Source organism: Manacus candei, unplaced genomic scaffold (assembly GCF_025592945.1).
Source record: "Manacus candei isolate 608988 ecotype Guabito, Panama unplaced genomic scaffold, ASM2559294v1 h1tg000085l, whole genome shotgun sequence".
NCBI classification, from domain to species: Eukaryota; Metazoa; Chordata; class Aves; order Passeriformes; family Pipridae; genus Manacus; species Manacus candei.
In genome coordinates, this window is record NW_026138133.1 from 609,323 (window position 1) to 631,700 (window position 22,378).

At 37.1% G+C, this 22,378-nt stretch overlaps 1 protein-coding gene across 4 annotated transcripts in view; it reads left to right on the top strand.

The window, feature by feature from the left end:
* The window catches only part of CSMD3 (CUB and Sushi multiple domains 3), a 619,378-nt gene that overhangs the window by 134,611 nt on the left and 462,389 nt on the right, over positions 1-22,378 (top strand). For all 4 annotated transcript variants that reach the window (XM_051812144.1, XM_051812141.1, XM_051812142.1 and 1 more), the window contains exon 4: positions 11,804-11,998. In XM_051812144.1, coding sequence (XP_051668104.1) covers positions 11,804-11,998 — 195 coding nt within the window. The remainder of the gene's footprint in view (positions 1-11,803; positions 11,999-22,378) is intronic.

Consider the following 22,378-nt stretch of genomic DNA (forward strand, 5'->3'; position numbering starts at 1 on the left):
GTTTGTAGATCTTATTACTTAAGGTTTTGTTACCTTTTTGTAACGGTGCTGTTAACTACAACAGTAGTCAACTCTACCATAACTGTAGACTTTGTACTCAAATTCTCTTGTAAATATAACATAGGAAAGCCAAAATACACATACTCATTGCAGTTAAGAGATTATACATTTTTGCTTATGTCCCAGCATAATCCTAGTAACTTTGTGCAAAAGTTGCTGATATAGGAGAAGGCAGAGCATTACATGACTTAATTGAGAGATTTAAAATGGAGTAAACTACTGGAGAAAAAAGAGAGACACAAAAGTATAGTCAAAAGTTTCAGCTTATGTAAACACACTATTATAATAAGAGTTAATACTAACTCAATTTTCTTAATGTAACATATACGTAGAGGGAAGAAAATAGGTCATAATGAAGACTTGTTTGATTTTCCTTGAATTAAAGTAGACACTACAGAAATCATATCAACACTGTAGTCCTGTCTATGTAGTATCTTTTGTCTGTTAGTAAATGATTAAGAATAAAATGTTTTCAGAATTTCCAGATGTTATCTCAAGCCACCACTAACATCCAGAAAGTTCACTGCCAGACCAATCATAGCAGAATGTTGGCTTGAACATTCAGAATGCTGAGATGCAAACCAAGAAGTCTGGGCAACTGTAAATTTCCTTGCTCCTGACTCAATCTTTTTTTTTTTTTCTTATAGCCTTCTATTTACTTTTGACAAATATATTAATGCAGAAAACATCTGATAACCAAGTCAGCACTAATTGCAAAAGTGTTCCAATTGTTACAAATATGACTGATGAAAATAGACTTTTTTCCTGAATGAAAACAGGCCTTTCTAAACTTGTTGAGTAACAAAGTAAAAAATGGATTTTTCTGCTCATTTTTCTTGTTCGCCTTTATTTTGCAGGAGAAAAAGGAGGAAAACCCAGAAATGTTCATCAATTGATTAGTATCTGGGGTTTTTGTCTGTCAATTGGCACATAGCTTTTTTCCCTCCTCATACATTAAAGTAGAATTCTATATCCCATGATTGAACATGTCAGATATAGACCAGAGGATAGATTTCTGCGTATTCCTTACCATTTCACACCGTGTTAACAGCCTGCTTGTATAACATATATTTCTTTGACTCTGTTTAGCTCTTCTAACATACCAATCTGTCACTCTTTAAAGAAGTTTTGCGAAGATCTCTATAAGATATATGATCTTTCATTGAGTTAGCACCGGAACGAACACTTCATAAGCTCTGTCAAACAGTGATTTGTGCAGTACTGCAGCAGGCTTTTCCTAGAACATTTTTCTTTTTCTCAATAAAAGCAGAGAATATCGAAAGTATTTAAAAGTAGAAGCTGACAGGGTGTTGTTCAAGTCTTTTCTCAGTATAGAAATACCAGTAAGTTCAGACATGACTACCGTGAGCTCTTTCAGTATTAACCTGTCATGTAGAGATAGCCAGAGAAAAGGTGGCCTACAAAGACGTTCAATGAGAAGTTAATTCAAATCTCGAATTATTTTAATAAATAAAAAACCTTTCTCTTCCCTCAAATTTTGACCTTTTCTACTCATTCCAATAAGAAATTAATCAAGAGAGGAATGACCCAATGCAGGTAACATGAAGGGATAGGAATAAAAGCAGCTATTTTTCTGGCTGCCAGCAAGAAGGGTGGCTATACTTATTTCAAGCTTATATTAGTTAAAAAACAAGGCTTTGGAGAAAGAAAGTTAATATGTTTACATCACATGAATTACTCGGCAGATGCTCTCTATCATTATTTCTATGAAATAAGATTAAATGCCTTACTACTTATGTCTCAAAACAGTTATCTTAAAGCAGGAATAACAAAGTAAATTGTTTGCTCTCTGCTCCTACAAGACTCAGACTAGGTGCAAACAGCACCTTGTGATATTAGAATGTCTGGGGGGAAAAAAAAGATACCCATGATAGTCCACAGCCCAAAGTCAATAGTACACTGAATCATGCACGTTGGTATGTTATTTACTTCTTCACTATTAGAAAGAAAAAAAATGGTAATTAATGACTTTTCCCCAAGCTCCACAAAGGACAGCTTATATAAAGCAGTGCCCCCTGTGCTAAGTGATACTTGCTTATAGAAGAATGTTGGTACATAAATCAGCTTGAAAGCTCCTTTATCTTTTTATTTCTGCATACTGAAATCATGTTTCATCAGATAATACCCTACTTTCATTCTTCTATGCTTCAGAGTTCTGAAAATGTTTTTCCAAATGTGCCAGGGAACTTGCCTCTAGCATAAGGCAAAGCACACAAATTTTGAGACTCGAGAGATGTTCTCTAAGAACTGTGCAAGCCCATGCAATGAAGGTGATAATAGAATGCTGAACACCAACACTAGGAAGAAATTCTTTACTGTGAGAATGGTGAGGCACCAGAACAGATTGCCCAGAGAAGTTGTGGATGACCCAACCCTGACAGCGTTCAGGGCCAATTTGGATAGGGCTTTAAGCAACCTGGTCAAATGGAAGATGTCCCTGTCCAGTCATGGTGATTGGAACTAGATGATCTTTAAGTCACTTCCAACCAAACCATTCTATGATTCTATGATTCTAATGTTAATTCTTGCAGTAGGAAAATTATAGCATTATACTGAAATAAAATAAGAACTACAGATAACTGTTTCTCAAGTGAAAGATATCTGAAAATTCTTTACTAAAAGTTAAAAGGAAAGCTGGAGTACATGGGAAAAGCAGACTTAAATTTTTTGTGTTAGAAGTAGAATGAACCTTTTCTCCCACGGGGAAAGATGACTGTTTTGGAAGGTACAGTATTGTGGGTGCATAACTCATCACTGATATATAAACCAAAATTTTTACGGAATACAAGTTATTCAAAGGTTTATGCTTGGTAATGTTGAGTGGCCTGTGGCAGATGTATATTCATATCACTATCCATTAATTTGCTCATACTGTATTTCCTGGTTCATGAATCATCATGTAAGTAATTTGGACAAGATCATTATTGTTCTATTATTTCACCTTATGAAATGAAGTCAATAGGTCATAATGCATTTCAGCACTGTGAAATTATCAGAATAAGTGTACCATTAAAAGCAGAATCATGAATATATCCTTGACCTAGTATTTTTAAATGTTCTCACGTCTGGACATTTTTAATGAAAAAGTCATATTATACCTGAGATGAACATTAACCAGAGAGACCTTTTCTAGTAAAAAGGACTTCATTAGGTAGCCATCTACTTCAAATCTTGAATGGATGATTTTGTTTAGAAAAATGACTCTGAAAATAGCACTTTATTATGCAAGGTCTTAATTTTTGATGTATTTCTGAGTTGTATCATAAACACTGAGAAAAGTGAGTAAAATAAAGGAGCTTTAATATTATTAGTTGTAGACTTTTAATCATAATTTTTTTCTTGCTTAATGTATCAACAGTGTTTTCAGCTGTATTCTGAACGCACAGTCTTTGAGTACAGTTTGGTGTAAACAAAAGGGATTACACTCCCATCCTAATCTAGAGTGGCGATTTTATTTCAGCATTTATATAAAAATATTTTGATTCACAGTAAGATGTTGTATTTTATAATTAAATTCTTTTAATTCATAGTTTTCTACCTTACCACAAATTTACACTTCTGAGAGTATGAATACTTATTAATGACAGATATACGATGTTATAAAACATGGCTAATTTAAAAAAACTGTATCATAGCCATACATGGTCTGAAAGATATGCCTGTACACCATGAAGCATTCACAAAAATACTTTAAAGAGAAGCTTTGAGTAAGGATTTTAAACTTCACTTGATGTTCTGAGAGCTTGAGACACTTAAAAGGATAAAGAGTTTGTGTTTTCTAAAGAAGTTGTTTTGTAAATATAAGAACATTCAAAAAGTAATCTAGTATTGACTAAACAAAGGCAATACCCAACCGCCATATATCCTACCTATTGAGCAGTATTCTCAACACACTAGGTGAGATGCATTACGGAATATAAAAAAGACTTCTGGAGAGATGGATGATGTCCTCATGACATCACAGAAGGCTGATTATGACTGTTTGCCATCAATACAAGAAGGTCATTAATTCCATCAAGAAATGGTGTGCTGAAAAACAACTGTGATACAGATTTTGTAAAGAATAATAATTCAATACTGTAAGGGAAAATTCTAAACTGTAAAACTTTCTAAATGAAAACTAAATTACAGAACTAAGGCTCATCTTTCTTTTCTTAAAATGGCTAAACCAGGAACATTTAGAAAGCAAATACAAGACTATAGACCTAACTTTGTTAACATGTCTTCTGTAAACAATGTTGTTACACGTTGTTCATAGCAACAGTAATGGTGGAAGCCAGACTGAAATTTCACTGTAGGAGGCAGCATGTGCTTTGAGTAAAAGAAGCAGGTAGTTAATGAAGTGATCCAGTTGCATCAAACATTTGTACTTCTAACAGGGCACTGTAGTGTCTCCTAATAGTAATTCTATACATAAGCATTTGTGCACCAACACATACATATACTAAGCATATGCAACATAAAATTGAAATGTTGTTACCTCTGAGATATATACAGAAGGAAATGTTTGTTACTCTGCCAGGTCATACAATGGCTCTCTGAATGTTTCAGGTGCCACCTAGTGCCCAGTTCTCATGTGTCGAAGTCCCCTTCATGAGAAAACTGGTTTTCTTTGTGCCCTTTTATGCCACTGTCTAATGATATGTCCACGACACATCCCATATCCCCATCTTATACTTTAAATTCCGATTTTTTACCCTGAGTGATTTGCACTAGCAGAAATAACCTTCCTTTTTTCTTGTCTTTTTTAAAACAAGTTGAAAGGTTCAACATACCAAAAGTTGTCTGCCCCCAGTGTTCACTTCCTTCACAAGACACAACTTGTAGTAGGGAAACCTAGGCTAATAAGTCAGACATGAAGCATGATTGATTAGCCCTGTGTATGTATCCTCAAACTACACACTGGTCAGTTCAGATGATCTTTGCCAACAGGAAGCTGGAAGGGATGTTATATTCTTTTTAAGACTAGCCAGTCTCTACTTTATAATAATTTAAATCATAAATAATTCAGATTAGCCTTTATAACAGTTTGAGTCAGTTTACTAATTATTAACGCCTATCAGTGCTCTCTGACATTTCTATTACATTTCTTTTCCTCTCCTTTAGAAGTCCCAGTACTTTTCCATGAAATATATTTTATTTTGTTCTGTACTCTGCTTTCGATATTTCTATCATCTTGAATATAAAAACTGTGCATCTTACTAATATTTTGAATACATCTTAAAAATTGAACCCTAATTTCAGTAGATTTATTACATCAAATATATAAAATTATTGTCATTTATTAGACATATGTATCTATTCTTGTCTGTGTAATTTGTGTGGAGATGCTGTCTATGTGATACCATACAACTTGCTTGTGCTATGACGTCCTCCTTCAGTGACTAAACTTACTTTTCCTAAACTCCATTAGGTTTTTATATATTTGGTTACTGTAAATTGCCCAGGTAAAGACAGCCAGAGAGCAACAATGCAACATTAATAAACTACCTAGCATAAGGTAAAACAAGGTGAGGCACTGAGGCAAAAGTGAAATGAAAAGAACTGTGAGATGGTTGTTGCCATAATAATTCAGAAATTGAAGATTAAATTCTTTTATATAACTCTAAAAGGCATAGTAAGAAATACAAATTACAGAATGAATATCAATATGGTATAAGTTTTAGGATTATTTTTTTTTAGTTTAGATTGTCCTAGGCTCTGAAATATTGTTCTCTTGGGAATTACAACAGCCTCTCCCCAGCTGCCTACAGAATACAGCCATGTTAAAAAAGTGCTCAGAATCACTGCAGTCTAAATGACCAATTCCATTGTAACACATACATAGGCATATCTACACAGCCTTTGCATGGCAAGCAAGGTGCATCTGTCTGGGTTTCAGCCACCTGAGAAGCTGAACACCCATCCCATATGGCAGATGCAGTACCTCAGGCTTCAAACTATACTGATTTGGTTGAATAGTTTCAGAACAGTGTGGGTGGAGGGATCTCTGTGACACTTGCAACTCTATGCACATGACAAAACTTTATGTAGTCTCCAGTGGTCTTTCTCAGTCCATGCACTATGTGTATTTACCTGCCAGCCACACCTGAGGTTTAATTGGTGCCCTCAAGAGCTGTACAGGAATTTACTGCAGATAAAGCTCTAATCAAAATCAAGTGGAATTTGATAAAAGCAAATAAACATGGCTGGTGCTATTAACTGTAGAGCTTTCCTAATTATCTGGTCTTTACCTGTTTTTCATTCCCTTCAGGTAACACTTTAGAAGTGTGTCTGGTGGGGGAATGTCAGATTTAACCATATTTATTGAAGTATATAGCCATCTTTCTGTTGATTTCACTTGGTTCCAGGTTGTGCTGTCCCATGGTAAAATTAGTGACTACCATTGTCTTTTCGCATGGTCCTTCAGCTCTCCAGTGCTGTTCTGTGTCTGCACCTGATTTAAACAGATATTCTGAACAGCATATTGCATGTGAAGGGAATGTGTTGCAAACCCTGGACCATTTACAATGTATTACATTGTATCGATGTTATTACACTGTTACAATTATGACTTTTTTTCCTTCACATATCCTCGAGGGTTTTTTGCTGTCCTCCTTCTTGCTGATTCCTTGCTTGTAGAAGAATTATATTCAGGAAATTCTAACTTACTTATGTTGAAACAAGTTTGCTCCTGTTAAAATAGCATATGACTTTAAAGCTCTAAATAGAAACATTCTGGTGTTACTAGCAAAGAAGATACAACCAGTGATTGTTTAAATGCACTTAGAACCAAAATCAAATTCAGTATAAAAATCTACATTTTACTTTAGATAATCAAGTTCCTCTGTCCTTTTTTGACATGCAAATAATTTCAAAAGGGAGAAAAAAGCAAAATTATGTCATTCATTAAAAAATAGGTAAGAGACTGCAATGTAATTAGCTGTATTATCTTTAGTGAACAGTAGAGACCCTCAGTGAGGTAACTATTGCAAAGCTATTTGTCAAGAGAGAGCAATTAAGAACAGGAAAAGAAAAAACATACTTTACCTTGTTTTCCTTTAGGGGAAAACAACCCCAAACTTCTCACACTGCCTCTTCTTTGCCTGTTTATAGTTTGACATCAGAATATGACAGTCTTTTCAGACTGATCCACAAAAAATGCAGAAATTAAAATAAATACTTCCGATAAGGTTTGATTGTTAGACAAATCGTTTCTGCCATTGTTGTAAACAAATGTGAATTTCAGCATAGTGACTTGCACTTGTATCTTGAGGTGCCAGATTTGTTGGAATCAGGGGATAACCACTTTTGTTGTGAACTTCTACAAAGGAGAGATCTGTGTTTTGGGGAAGGGAAATTTATTTAATTCAATACCTGATGTCTTTTCTCTCTGAATGCTACATATTTGTGCAGTTAAATTGACACTTAGATACTAAGTTTTTCATTTTTTTTCCTTCACTGCACTGATATTGCCTAGTCCAGTTTTTTTTTTCTGTGGTTTCCCTCACTCTGTAATCTCAAGTGGAACAGGTGTGTATATGTATATGTCAATATGTATGTAGGAAGACAAAAGTATACTCACCAGTTATTCTAGCCACTATTATATCTACATCTAGACTATGCTTACTCATATATTCAGAGCAGTGTGAATAGAAAGTAGGAAAAATATACATTTTAAGAAAAATAAGCGAAGTATTATGAGGTAGAAGCTATGTATCTAAGTTACTGTTTTAGTTTATAAATCCTTTGGAAAACTATGTGCAACTAAAATAAGCCATTTTGAGATTCAATATAGATGAATTTTGGACAATGGAATTTCAGGCAACTTCATATTGTTACGAATACATCATCTGTCCTTGGGGCCCTTGGAATATATAGCCCTCCCTATTGCCACACACATGCTACATGCAGCACTTCTGAAATCAGTCTTGAGTCTTGAATACCAGAGCATTCTTGCTTGGCAATAAGACAAAGTACATAGGCGTCATTTTTCAAAGGGATGTCTGTGTACAGACAAGCAGTCTGGGACTGGTACCATGCAGTAATAGAGGGAGATATCCAAACTGAGAGTGTAGGGATACCAGAAATATTTAATTACAAAGCTACTAAAGGAAGCAAATATTAGCCTCTATTGGGATATTATGGAGATCTTTCAATGAGTGAGTACTCATGAAGATTGACAGTATTTTTCACTTTATATTGGAAGAAATGGGATCATAGTGACTTGCAATAGCTGTGAAAAAAATCTGAAAATATATGGATCAACCCTTTAAAAAAGACAAAATTAGTTATTTATGTTCCTAAATTTCTAATATCATATTTAGTGTGTGAAGAACATTAGTCTTCAGCATTAAGCTGAATGGAATGCAATGATACGACAAATGCTTTTTTTACTTGAATATTAGAAAATAATTGTTTTGTATATTTAGACATGAAATAACAAATTTTATGTTTAGACAGTTTAGGGAGGACAAGTGCTACTCTTGATATAATAAATATCATAATAGAAAAAAAATACTATTCCTGACTTAAAATCTGAGTAAAAATAAAGTAAATTTGAAATTTGTATTTTTGGTCCTTATTTGTTTCTCTTTGAGTGAATACTGACAAAGAGAGTCTAAACTTCTGTCAGCCTTGTTTTTGGAAGAATTTGCAGAAATTATATTTAATGTGATTTATTTTGAATAAGTTATTAGTTAGTATTTATAAGTGGCAGAAATTCTGCCAATTAAAATCTTTAAAGACTTAAAGTCTTTAAAGACTCTAAAGTCTTAGTCCATTCCCACTAAGCAGAACTCTCTGAAATATATTTACCCACAGTTTTTTAACAGTATTTCTATTTTCAATAAGAAGCATTAATGTAATAGAAATTTATTGAACAGCATTGAAGCATATTCTAATCTTGGTGGTTTATGATTATGGAAAAAAGAGGACAAATAGGTTCATACATATCTTGTTTACAAAATTAAATCTAGGACAAAGAAAATTCCTACTTGGAAAGAGATTGAAACAACTGGGACAGCTTGCTTTAAAAAAAGACATGAGAAATAATACGGAATAAAAATGCAAAAAAGTAGGATAGTGTAAAAAATTCAATTACACTTATTTTCAGAGTACACGAACCAGGAGAAGTTCAACCAAATTACAGTGTGGCAAATTTGAAAGGAAGTACTTTTCCAGCCTTCTTATCATTAGTGATTATGAGAATATCACTGAAGTCAAGAATCTGTGCAGAGTTGAATAAAAATTACAGTCTAGTTTGGCAATTACTGTGTTGCCTGACAGATGACTATCTCAGAGTAAGAATTTGTAGCTTTAAATGGAACAGAGTTGGTAGTACAGTGTCACATGCAGTTTGAAAATAGATACTGCCTATCAGAGAAGACAAATGCAGTTACTTAGTGAATTATCTCCTCCCTCCCTCCCCACCCCCCAAGTAGTGCACTTGTATATGTTCAAAATGAAAATACTCACAGAATAAACTAATGCACTTAAAAGTGTAAAATTATTTTCTACTTTATTATCTAGAATCAGGAACAAAATGGCTTGAAGGGTTAGAAGTAGTAACTTACTCCCTACCCGGTTTCAAAATGTTAAAAAGTTAATGAAAAATGCCAAGTATTCCTTTTAGATGAGTCATGAAGTATTGCAACTGGAAAATTAGTTTTATTTTAGAAGGAGGGTGATTTTTAATTAGTGCTTTAAAATATAATATAATTTCATAAGAATAAATTGCCTTCTGTGGGTAATTCTTGGTGAGACAGCAGTAAGAGTAAAGGAAGCAATTTTAGGCAGTAACAGTTAAAGACATTGGTAATCTTTATATTTTTTATTTCAAAAGACAGGACGTCTTTCTGTGACCTTTTTACAAAGCCCTAAGAGATACAGGATTATGAAAAACTTCATCTTCTTGGAGAAGTGGAAAATGAAAACACTATGTACAGGCAGAGTTTTCAAGTTAATATAATATGATTCATATGATAACCAAAATCCATAGGATGATATTCTTACCTCTAATTTGACATGCTATGATAAATTGAATGGCCTTGAAAACAGTTAAAGGATTTAAAAGAAATCCGTTTGCACAAGTATGTGGGAATAGCTGCAGCATTGCCTTCTTTGTAGAGCTTGCAAGCACATTTGAGACCAGGAGAGTGTTGCCTCAGCACAGAACACTTTGATAAAGCAGTGGTGAGAATATCAGCTCTTTAGGTGAGCTTTAAAGTGACCAAGATGAGAGAGGTCACATTCTTACTTTTGTGTTGTGTCATTGTGCAAGGCAATGAAAGTCAAATCCAGAACCACAGAGTTCATTATGTAAGAGAAAGCAAGAAATAGCAGCAATGACATCAGCAGCTAATATCCATATTTAACACATTCACATCAAAACCTGATTGGTACCTCAAATCTTGCAGATGAACTCATTGGGATCATATATTTTATTCATAGTGTATGTATATATGAATGTACAGAGAAATATATTTATGACTATGTTGGATTATGCCTTTTGATAATTGTTACATAGTTTCATTTCATGGCTGGTGTCAGAAATCTAGTAGTATATCCCAGTTGTTGGCATGGGAGTTTGAGAATGTAATGAATCTCATGAGCCATACTGCTTGTTTTGATAAGCATTTATACCTTTTTTCTTTAATTGAAACCTACTCTGACAGTTTGGGTATTTAAAGATGTTGTGCACATACTCATGAGCACATCAGGGGTGCTGAGGAATAATTTAGTCACATGGAACTCAGGAAAAAAAGTTGAAACAATACATACATACCTTTCTGTCATTTTCCTTACTTTGTAGATTAGGGAAATTTGATATTAATTCAAATACAGGTTTACATGATTTGTCTCTTCCATATTAGCATTAGGTTAGTAAGAGCTTTGAAGAGCTCAGGATGAGAGTGTGAAATATCTTTTGCTCACACTTGCACAAAATCTATCTTTTAATGTCCATTAATCAAAGGACTTCAGAAGTAAATGATTGAAAATGTAATCACGCTATTTATCATGGTGAAACATCAGTCAAAAGAGTACACAGTTAGTATATGAGTACTAACTAGTAAAACTGAACTCTAATTAATGCCCTCAGAGATAAGACTAACAGCAGCCGTGAGTCATTTTGGATTCTCAGTGGTTTAAAGCTCTGCATTAGAGTAGAAGTCACCAGATCTGTGGTATTTTACATGGTTGAATGAACTAATCTTTTGCTCAGAAATCAGTTACCCACAGTACCTCATCACTTTTACCTCATTATCTAAAAACTATTAAATCATTAAACAGATTCCTGATCATGCTCAGACTTATGCTTATTAAGATTTTCTCTTGTCTTGACTATTTTTTTTCTTGCAAGTTTTGTTCAATTTGAATCTGATATTCTTTCATGGCTGTAGTACAGTTTTGTTTATTGTTTTGCATTTGTATACATCAAGTTCCTTTGCTTCCTGTTCCTATGTAATGAATTCCTTGCTGTCAATTTAACAAAGAAACTTATGAATATATCTATAGATGGAGATTAAGGAAAACCTCATGCTCATTTTCATCTACTTTTGCATATGTGGGTTCATAAATAGACTAAGTCAGTAATGAATTTTCAGTGTTAAAAATTGTATAATATCCATGAAAACACTCTGTCTGTCCAAAACTGTCTTAATTTAAGTGTTCTATATTCTCAAAAAAAATGAAGCATTGATTTACAAAAACATTGTAAGTAATAAATATATATCTGGTCCAGAATTACAGAGTAGTTCCTGTGGCAATCCAGGAGTTCCACCAAAGGGTATCTTGTACGGTACAAGATTTGATGTTGGCGACAAAATCCGATACAGCTGTGTAACTGGATATATTTTGGATGGACACCCCCAGCTTACTTGCATAGCTAACTCTGTGAATACAGCATCGTGGGACTTCCCTGTTCCTATCTGTAGAGGTAAGAGAAATCCTACAGCAAAGTTCTTGAAAATATACATTAGTATGAAAAAATTTTAATCTCTGTATTAACTATTAACTTTTAAGCTATGATTAAAGAAAAGCCCTCTTGAATATTTTGATCTCTTGCTCACACATATGATGTATCTCATCATATATACCTACTAATTTTTAGGTCAATATTCAATGAAAATTATATTTATCATCTATTTAAAGATATGTTATGTAGTAAGAACTAGAAACGTAGTAATAAGTAGAATATAAATGTGTACAACATATTTACAACTATGAGAATGTCAATTAGGGATTTATTAATACTTCCTAGGGACTGATGTTTTGTCTAGCAGTAAGTTGGATATTGAACAAATAGAAATTTGAACCTGCCAGAACAATTGAACTACAGTCTTGCCTCATTGTCAGTCAGGTTTGATTATCTTAAGATTTCTATACAGGATATCCCTTGTATTCTAATGAATATAGGTCAAATCCTTTTTCATTGCTCATATTAGAAATATAGCAGTAGCAGGGAATCCTGTTTTATGGGTAAATCTTATTTTCTGAGACTATTAGATAGAAATAATGTTTACAGAGTAACAAAAGCAACCATGCTGATAAAATGGAGACATTATCACTACTATACCCAACCAAATACAATAAAGATAGTATTTTGATGAAACATTTATGTCATGCAAGCTTAAGATCAGTTTCTAGATTCTCAGGTTAATTTTACAGAATGCAACATTTATATTTGTTTAAAAACATTGATACAATCTTGCAGAGGCTATAAAAACATTCCAACTGAAATTACTATTCTGAAAAACTCAGTTTGGTTAAATATGGTTACCCACTACCACAAAAGAGGAGTATGAGAAATGTGTATCATTGGAAATACCCTGCTTTCATTTCCTATTTTTGGCTTAGAGTTATTTAATATGTTTATTCATGGTCTTGAAGAAATTACAAACTTATTTTTAATTATACTATTTTCCATTAAAATTATAACTTCTGAATCTTCCCCTCCTACTTCCCAGAAAAATGCTAGCTGATAATGAAGGAGATAGACAATTGAGGCATAAAGCTAAATTTTGTTTCTGGAGATGATAATACAAAAGATTTTTTGGTAATATGTTAACTTGCAAAAAACTTACATTTGTAACAAAGTAGAAGTCTAACAGGCTTCACTGCAGACCATTTTTCAAATTCTAGACCTACCAATTTTGAAACGAATTGACATAAAAAATAAATGAGGAATATGAGAGATTGGAACCTGATGCTTCCTCTCACCAGTCAGTCATCACAGTCACAATGTTACAGTTTTCTTCTGATACAATAATTTTTAGTAGATCTTTTGATATATTTTGTTGTTGTTTTTTTTTTTTTTCCAAGGGGACATGAAAATATACAGTGTATATTTTAAGTGGAATAATAAACTCCCAAAGTAGCCCTGTGGTTAAACAGGGATAAGCAAATGACTACCACATAAGAATATGAAAAACATATTCTTTTTTACTCATAATTAGAGAGGTCATTATCTGAACAGTGTCACTTTTTCAGGCAAAATAGAGTTAACAAATTGGAAATTGTTCAGAAAAAAAGAGGAAAAAAATTCTGATAGATTTAAAAATTGTCATTTTGTCTATAGACTGAAGGAACTCTAACTTTTCAGTGTATGTGAAATAAAATGAAGAGATGGCTTGATTTACTGCAGAAACTCCTGCAGAAGGCAAGCATATATTTGAGAAGACAATTCTCTAATCAATAGCAGTGAAGAGTTTAAGGGGTAAAAGCTTGATGAATAAAGAATAAAAACCCCCAAGGTACACACTTTAACAGTGGTGAACACGAATTACTGAAACAGAACCTAAGAATGTGACAGATTCTTGATTGCAGTCTTAACATAATGGCTTAAAGGCTTAGTGCACCAAATTGCTGTTAAGGTATTTTTGGTCTATGTTCAATTAACAAAAAAAAAAAAAAAAGAAAAACACCTAATTATTTTCAATAGTTCCTTCTATGAGTCTATGTTTGATATCAGAAGCATCCAACTTTACATTTAACACAGACCCTTGTGATTCCATTCTAATGAATCTCTCCTAATTTTACCTAATGCAATTATCCAACACAGAATTCTACAGAAGGTTGCTAAAGGTGATTACCCACTAATGAGCTTCTGATCTCTTTGTCAGTGTTTGGCATGGAGACTCTCTTTGATTAAACACTCATCCTTAAAGATTTCCTCTGATAAATGTCTTATTGTGCCCTACCAATGGTCATTAAGTCTAAAAAAGAGAATCCTGACACGAACAAATGGTGTATAGTTTTCAGATTTTGAGGGTATATGCGTAAGAATTAATGTTTTTCAACACTAAAGAACTTAATTACTGGTTTTTGGGTTGGTTTGCTTTTTTGTTGGTTTGTTTGTTGGTTTTGGGTTTTGTGGATTTTTTGTTTGTTTTTTTTTGTTTTGTAGATGGGCAGGTCTCTCCAGACGTGTATATACTAGTTGTCCATTTTAATATAATTCATTGGATTGGTCAAATACAGAGTTTTTCACTGCCACGACCTAGGAAATACCTTGTTTTGTTAGGAAAAAAAAGCCCCAAGAAAAGAACAAAAGTATATTTTATTCAACATTAAGTTGGGGGTTGTTTGTTTGTTTTTACCTTTAGAAATCAAAATTGTAAAGTTCTGAATTTACAGCATGCTTAGAAGTCAGCAGACTTAAGCTCATAGATGCCTGTAAATCATCCATATATAAATATCATTGTCATCTGCCTCTTTTAATTCAGAACAAGTACATTTGGAGAGTATTTTTTTCCTTATTTTTTTTTTTAATAGATCATTCCTTTTACCTTGCCTTCCCTTTGAGGGGGTCATGCTTGTGCCTTAGCAATGTAATTCTTACAGATTAATGTCTCAAAATGGGGAATTTTATCAGAAACAACAGTGTTTTGTATTTCCAAAATCATACATACTGCTAAATGCTTTTCAAATGTTGTTGTTATGTCATTAGTAATAACATCTCCTTTTTGGAGATGTGAATGCTGGGGGCAGCCTCAGCTGTGGTGACCATGAAAGTGGGCAGTTCAGTATCGGCTGAGGAGGGAGCAGGGCAGCAAGTAAGATTACAACTACGGTCTTCAGGAGAGCTGACTTTAGCCTCTTCAGGGATCTTCTTGGAAGAATCCCATGGGAACAGGCCCTGAAGGGAAGAGGGGTCCAAGAGAGTTGGGTGGTATCCAAGGATCATTTCCTCCAGACTCGATAATAATGATGCATGCCAATGAGCAAGAAACTGGACAAAGAGAGAGATCTGCATGGATGAATAAAGAACTCCTCTCATTACTCCAGCATAAGCAGGAAGCACACAGTAAATTGGATGCATGGTCAGGCCACTTGATATGAATATAGAGAGTTGTCAGAGTAAGTAGACATGAGACAAGGGAGGCCAAGGCCCATCCGGACTTAAATCTGGCCAACAATGTCAAGGACAAGAAGGGCTTCGCCACGTCATCATGGCTGGGCTTCGCAAACAAAGATTTGGGAAGGGCACTACCCACGTTTGTTGCAAGTGCGTTGGTGGCTAAAAAGGCCAATACGAGACAGGCATGTCCGGTTGCAAAAGGCACAGCAGAAAGACTCTTTAGATGGTATATTTGGCATTGCCTTTTCTCCTTGAGAGTGATCCTGCGTGCTTTCTCAAAAGCATCAGCAGTGTTGAAGATAGTGTGTCTCCAGACCTCCAGATTGCAGGCCAGAGCAGACCAGTTATGTTGATCAATATGGCCAAGGCTGAGATGTTGTTTCAGGGAGTCCTTGTATCTTCTCTTTGGGGCTCCTCTCTTGCAGCATCCGGAGGCAAGTTCACCATAAAGCAAGATCTTAGGGAGGTGGTGGTTCCTTCATCCTGGAGACGTGCCCTGCCCAACACAGCTGTGTTCTCAGCAACATGGCCTCAATGCTTGTGACTGCTGCTTGTTCTAGAACAGATGTATTAGTCATATAATCTGACCAGTGGATGTTTAGGATTGTACGGAGGCAGCATTGATGGAAGCGTTCTAGGAGTCGCAGGTGGTGGCAGTAGATGACACATGATTCAGATCCGTATAAGAGAGTAGACAGCACAATGGCTCTGTAAACACTGATCTTGGTGCTTTTCTTCAAGTGTTTATTTCACCAAACTCTTTAATGAAGCTTTCCGAAGGCACTGTATGCTTTTGCTAACCTGTTGTCTATCTCTCCGTCAATCTTACCGTTGGAGGAGATGAGGCTACCTGGGTAGTTAAACTGCTGGACTGATTTGAGCTCTGATTGGCCAATGGTGATATGGGGATGATGGAAGACTTCCTGAGGTGCAGGTTGATAGAGAACTTCTGTCTTCTTTAGACTGACTTCCAGCCCAAAGAGCTCAGCAGCCTCTGCAAAGCAGGATGTTAAATGCTACAGAGCTGCTTCTGTGTGTGCAACAAGGGTGGTGTCATCAGCATAAAGCAGCTCCCGGACAAGATGATTTAAGGTCTTAGTATGAGTCTTCAGTCGTCTTACGTTGAAAAGGCTTCCATCAGTGCGATATCAAATGTAGATACCGTCCTGATCATCGAGGTCTGCCGTGGCCCTTTGGAGCATCATGCTGAAAAAGACTGTGAATAGGGTTGGAGCGAGAACACAGCCTTGTTTCACACCATTCTGAATTAAAAAGGGCTCAGAAAGTGTGTTGCCATATCTGACTTGGTTGTGCTGATCCTCATGGAGTGAGATGATCATTTTGAGGAACTTGGGGGGACAACCTAAACGTTCCAAAATCTGCCACAGACCTTTTCTGCTCACAGTATCGAAAGCCTTGGTGAGATCAACAAAGGTTACATAGAGACCTTTGTTGTGTCCCCTACACTTCTCTTGCAGTTGTCTGAGAACAAATGCCATGTCTATGGTACTCCTGTTGGCTCTGAAACCACACTGACTTTCAGGAAGAATTCCTTCTGCTATAGCGGTTATTAGTCTGTTCAAGAGTATTCTTGCCAGGATTTTGCCAGCAATGGAGAACAGAGTAATACCACGGTAATTTGAGCAGTCTGATTTAATTCCTTTCTTCTTATACAAAGCGATGATGACTGGATCGCGAAGGTCTGATGGTAGTTCGTCTAGTTCCCAACAGCGCATCACAAACTCATGAAATTTGGCATGGAGTGCAAGGCCCCCATGTTTCTAGATTTCAGGTGGAATTCCTTCAACCCCAGCTGCCTTGCCAATTTTCACCTGCTATATGGCCTTGAGGGTTTCTCCCAAAGTGGGGGCAGTATCCAATTTGTACTTCACCGACTGTTGTGTGATGGACTGAATTGCTGAGTCTTGGACTACACGGTTGGTACTAAAAAGAATCTAAAATTGTTCAGACCATTGATTCAGAATGGAGGGTTTATCTGTTAGAAGCATTTGACCATCAGCGCTGAGTAGAGGGCTCTGTACTTGGTATGTAGGCCTTATGCTGTTTTCAGGGTCTCATAGAATCCTTTGTGATCACCCGTGTCTGAGCATAATTGAGTTTTTTCAGCTAGATCAATCCACCACTTGTTCTGGATGTCACGGAGTTTCTGTTGGAGGATGGCAGTGCAAGGTGTGCTTGGTGAGCGGTTCTCTTCTTCTTCAACAGTTCTTGGATCTCTTGATTGTTTTCATCAAACCAGTCCTTGTTCTTCTTGAAGGAGAACCCTAAGGATTTTTCAGAGGATTGCAGGATGCTGTTTTAATATGGTGCCAAATTGTTTCAAGAGAGGAATCTGTAGAATCTATGGAATAATTTTTGAGCCTAGTTTGAAGGTTTGCCTGGAATCTGTCTCTTGCTGTGGCTGATTGGAGATTTTTAACTTGGAGTCTTCTCCTTGGGATACTGCCCCTTTTAGATTTGAATTTAAGACTGAAGTTGAGTTTACAGTACACAAGTCGATGGGCATCACGCGGGTATGGTGGACATCATGGACATCTCTCCGTCACACCAAGACATAATCGATAAGGTGCCAATGCTTAGATCTGAGGTGCATCCAGGTTGTCGTCAGACTATTTTTCTACTGGAAGATAGTATTAGTGATGGTGAACTTCTAACAGAAGTCAGCCATTATCATTGCAGTTTCCAACACCAAGCTTGCCTAATGTTCCTTTCCATGCTTCAAAATTCTTACCTACTCTGGTGTTGAAATCACCAAGGATAATGATCTTAGCATCTGCAGGCACCTTTTGGGTAAGGTGGTGCAGGTCAGCGTAAAATTTATCTTTTTTGGCAGGGTCAGCTTGGAGAGTTGGGGCATATATACTAAAGAGGACAATGTGTTGCTTGTTATTTAGTGGAAGGCGTAGGGAGATAATGCTGTCAGAGTGACCTGTCGGCAGATTTTCGAGTTTTGGAACAATAGAGTTTTTGATCATGAAGCCAACTCCAGAGAGATGTTTTTCGGTTCTGGGTTTACCTGACCAAAGAGTGTGTAACCGGCACCATGTTCTCTGAGGCTGCCTTCCTCGTGAAGGCGAACTTCACTGAGAGCAGCAATGTCAATGCTGAGACGAGCCAGTTCGTGGGCAATTAGGGCAGGATGATGCTCAGGACGTCCACTATCTGCAGAATTGAGCATGGTTCTGATATTCCAACATACTAGAGTTAATGTAGGTACATCTTTGGATGCAGATGTACGCCTTTGACTTTTGATCTTTGTGTGACCGCATTGGAAGAAGATGCCCGTTGGCCTGTGGTTAACCAACTGGGTGAAGGTGGAGATGAGCTTTGTTTAGGCCACCTTTTCTAGGCCCCTCTCTGAGTGGAGCAAGCAGTGCTGTCCTTGAAAAGGCTGCTTGGTCATCCAGGGTGCTGCCCCAAGAGACTGTCATCTCCGGCCAGTCTCAAATGACCAATATCCTGAACCGCCTGCATGCAGGGTTGGGTCTGCGGCTTCCAGTGCACCTTTCACCTGCTGTTTCGACCCTCACCCGTCGCTACAGGGCTTTTTGCATGTGGGTAAAGCCTTCAAGCCTGTGCAATGGATTTTTTAGGTGAGATGCAGTATGCGCGGAACTGAACCTACCCTTTAATCCTAAAGTTCAGGCTCCATCTGCCCGGGTTTGGGATTAGAGTTGTCCTTCTCCTAGGATAACTGCCAGAAGGCTAATGAACTCATCCTGCCCAAGAATGTAGTAGATCTGGACCTATGATTTTGACCTGTCTGGCATGGGCGACCCTACCAAAGGCATGTACCATCACCAGCGTAGCTTGCAACCACATAGGGGTACACAGGTTTCATTCCTATTAGAACAATTTTGGCAGGTCTTTCATTTCCTACTTTACTACCACCTCTCTATGTACAATCTCAAGGAAATACCCAGGAACAACCCTTTGTCCTGACCACCCTTTCAGGATGTAACAAAGTAAAGCAAATATATCCAGAACATGCCAAACCTGGGCAGTAGCCGCAGGTGAGCCAAAAATAAACAAACAAACAAACCAACCGTTCTGGCCCCTGTACTCATCCAAGGCTGGGGTACCTTTCAAGACCCCAGCCCGGCCGGGACCCCCATCACTCTAAAAGAACCCACTGTCCATTCTGACCTTATCCTTCCCCCACTGTGTTACCACATATCTTCAGGCGCACTGCTCACCTGTGACATTTCATACAGGATTGCCCCACTCGCCCTCCCGCCAGTCCGAGGACCCCCACGGCCCGCTCGACACCCTTCTCCCCCAAACCTGGAACGGCAAACTTCTGTGTGCTCCGAAGCTCCCCTCTCCTCTTCCACGGGGGTGCGGTTCCCGCTTACGAGGCTCCCCCTCTCTCTCCTTTCTCCTACTGGGGCCAGGGTGGGGGCCGGCCGCGGCCATACCCGGGGGCCGGGGTCATCAGAGCTCCGCGGGTGCGCCGCGGGGGCTTCTGGAGTCCCCAGAGCTCCGCGGGTGCACCGCGGGGGCTTCCCCTTCTTCACGTATATCAATAACAAAAGGAAAACAAAGGATAATGTGCATCCATTACTAAATGAAGGGGGGACCCTGGTAACAGAGGATGCAGAAAAGGCAGTTATTGAATGCCTTCTTTGCATCGGTCTTCACTGACAAACCAGTCCTCAGGAATCTCTGACCCAGGAGACTGGGGTAAAGGGATCTTGGAAGGAAGACTTTCCCTTGGTTAAGGAGGGTTGGGTTAAAAAACACCTGACACCTACAAGTCCATGGGCCTTCATGGGATGCATCTACAAGTAGTAGATGGCAAGAGGGATCTGGCAAATTTCATAGCGAGGCCACTCACGATTATCTTTGAAAGATCGTGGTGATCAGGAAGGTACCTGAGGACTGGAAGAAATCAAATGTCACCCTGATCTTCAAGAAAGGGCAAGAAGGAGGACCAAGGGAACTACTGGCCAGTCAGCCTCACCTCAATCCCTGGAAAGGTGATGGAGTGCCTCATTCTGGAGGACCTGTCTATCCATATGAATGACAAGAAGGTGATCAGAAATAATCAGCATAGATTCACTAAAAATAAATCAAGCTTGACCAACCTGATGACCTTCTATGCTGAAACAACTACCTGGATCAATGAGGAGAGAGTAGTGGATATTGTCTATCTTGAATTCAGCAAGGCTCTCAACACTGTCTCTCACAAAATCCTCGTAGACAAACTAAAGAAGTGTGGGCTGGATGAGTGGTCAGTGAGGTGAATTAAGAACTGGCTGAACGGCAGATCCCAGAGGGTCGTAATCCATGGCACGGGGTCTAGCAGGAGGCCTGTCACTAGTAGTGTCCCCCAAGGTTCAGTACTGGGCCAGTATTCCTTAACTTACTCACCCATGACTTGGATGAAGAGGCAGAAGCCTCCTCAGCAAGCTTCCTGATGACACAAAGCTGGGAGGAGTGGCTGATACCCCAGAGGGCTGTGCACCCCTTCAGAGGGACCTCAACAGGTTGGAGAGGTGGGCACTCTGAAACTGTCTGAAATTCAACAAAGGCAAGTGCAGGGTCCTGCACCTGGGGTGGAATAACCCCACACACCAGTACAGGCTGGAGGCTGACCTGCTGGGAAGCAGCTCTGCAGAGAAGGACCTGGGGTCCTGGTGGACACAATTCTTCCTGCTTGAGCAGGGAGGTTGGACCAGACGGTGCGCTCTGTTCCCTTCCATCCTTAACTCTTTTGTGATTCTGTGAATTATACTGTGCATAACCCATGACTAGTTTTTAAATAAAGCCTTCTTCCCTGACAAATAATTTTTGATAAGGTTGTTTTCAATAGTGAGATATGCCAGCAGCTTTATTATATCACCTATTCCTGAGCTAATGTTGCAGCCTGCAGTTCCTCCATAATGCAACATGCTAGAAATAATTTACTGATGGTAATAAATAAGGTTTCATTTATACGTAATATTTTCACTCTATAAAGATTAAAACAATTCAACACTTTCATAATCCAGGAAGTATTCTGACTTTTACATTTTTAAAGATTTTCCTATTACACAGTAAAATGGCTGTCATAAGAATCTCCATTCTAAAATTTACTGGATTTTTTTTGGAATTCAGAAATTTCAAGAGCAGAATATGGTTGTATTTGTGTTCTTAGAAGTTCTGTTAAAATATTTTCAATATTACCTGTACATATAGCTACAAGATATTTTTCACTATAAAACTTCTGTTTGTATTTTTAACTTGAGGCCTTGTTTTTCTACTAGTCTAAACTGACATGCATTTTGATCAGAGAAATGCACAATCCTCTGACTATAAGTTCCTTTGTTCCATGGACAAAATGCATTTCTACTTTTTTTTACTATTTATCTGGGAGGACATTGAGGGTTTTTTTCCATATTTTGTCATGACAGGAAATATATTAGAGAGGTTGTTACTAAATTCCAAGTATGGGAATTCTGTAATTTCTCATTGATATATGTATATACACCTATGTACATATAAAGATATGTTTATTGTTTATTTCTACCTATCTGCATATTTAATTTCTTCTTCTTCAGTGGATTTACTGCAAATGAACTGAACTGAGATATTTATAAGCTCATATTTTAAAATATGATCTAACAGGTGTCAAACTTGAATTAGAATATTCAGCTCACTATTGAATTATTTTGCCATTTCCTCTATGAAGAACCCACTGAATTGGAAAATTTGTTGATTGCAAGTCACTGGTTTAATTGTGTAACTACATAGATACATGACTATACATATTTCAAATACAGAAGGTAAATTTTAGGTCAAATAAAACAGAAAGTAACTTCAAATGAAATTAAAGTGTCTTGTAGACCTTCCAGTCCATTTTTCTTGAGTAGTTGTATCTGTTTATATACGGTCTGTAGTAGTACAGAATTTTGAAAAGAAAAAAAATTAATAAACTTCACATAACTTCCAAGA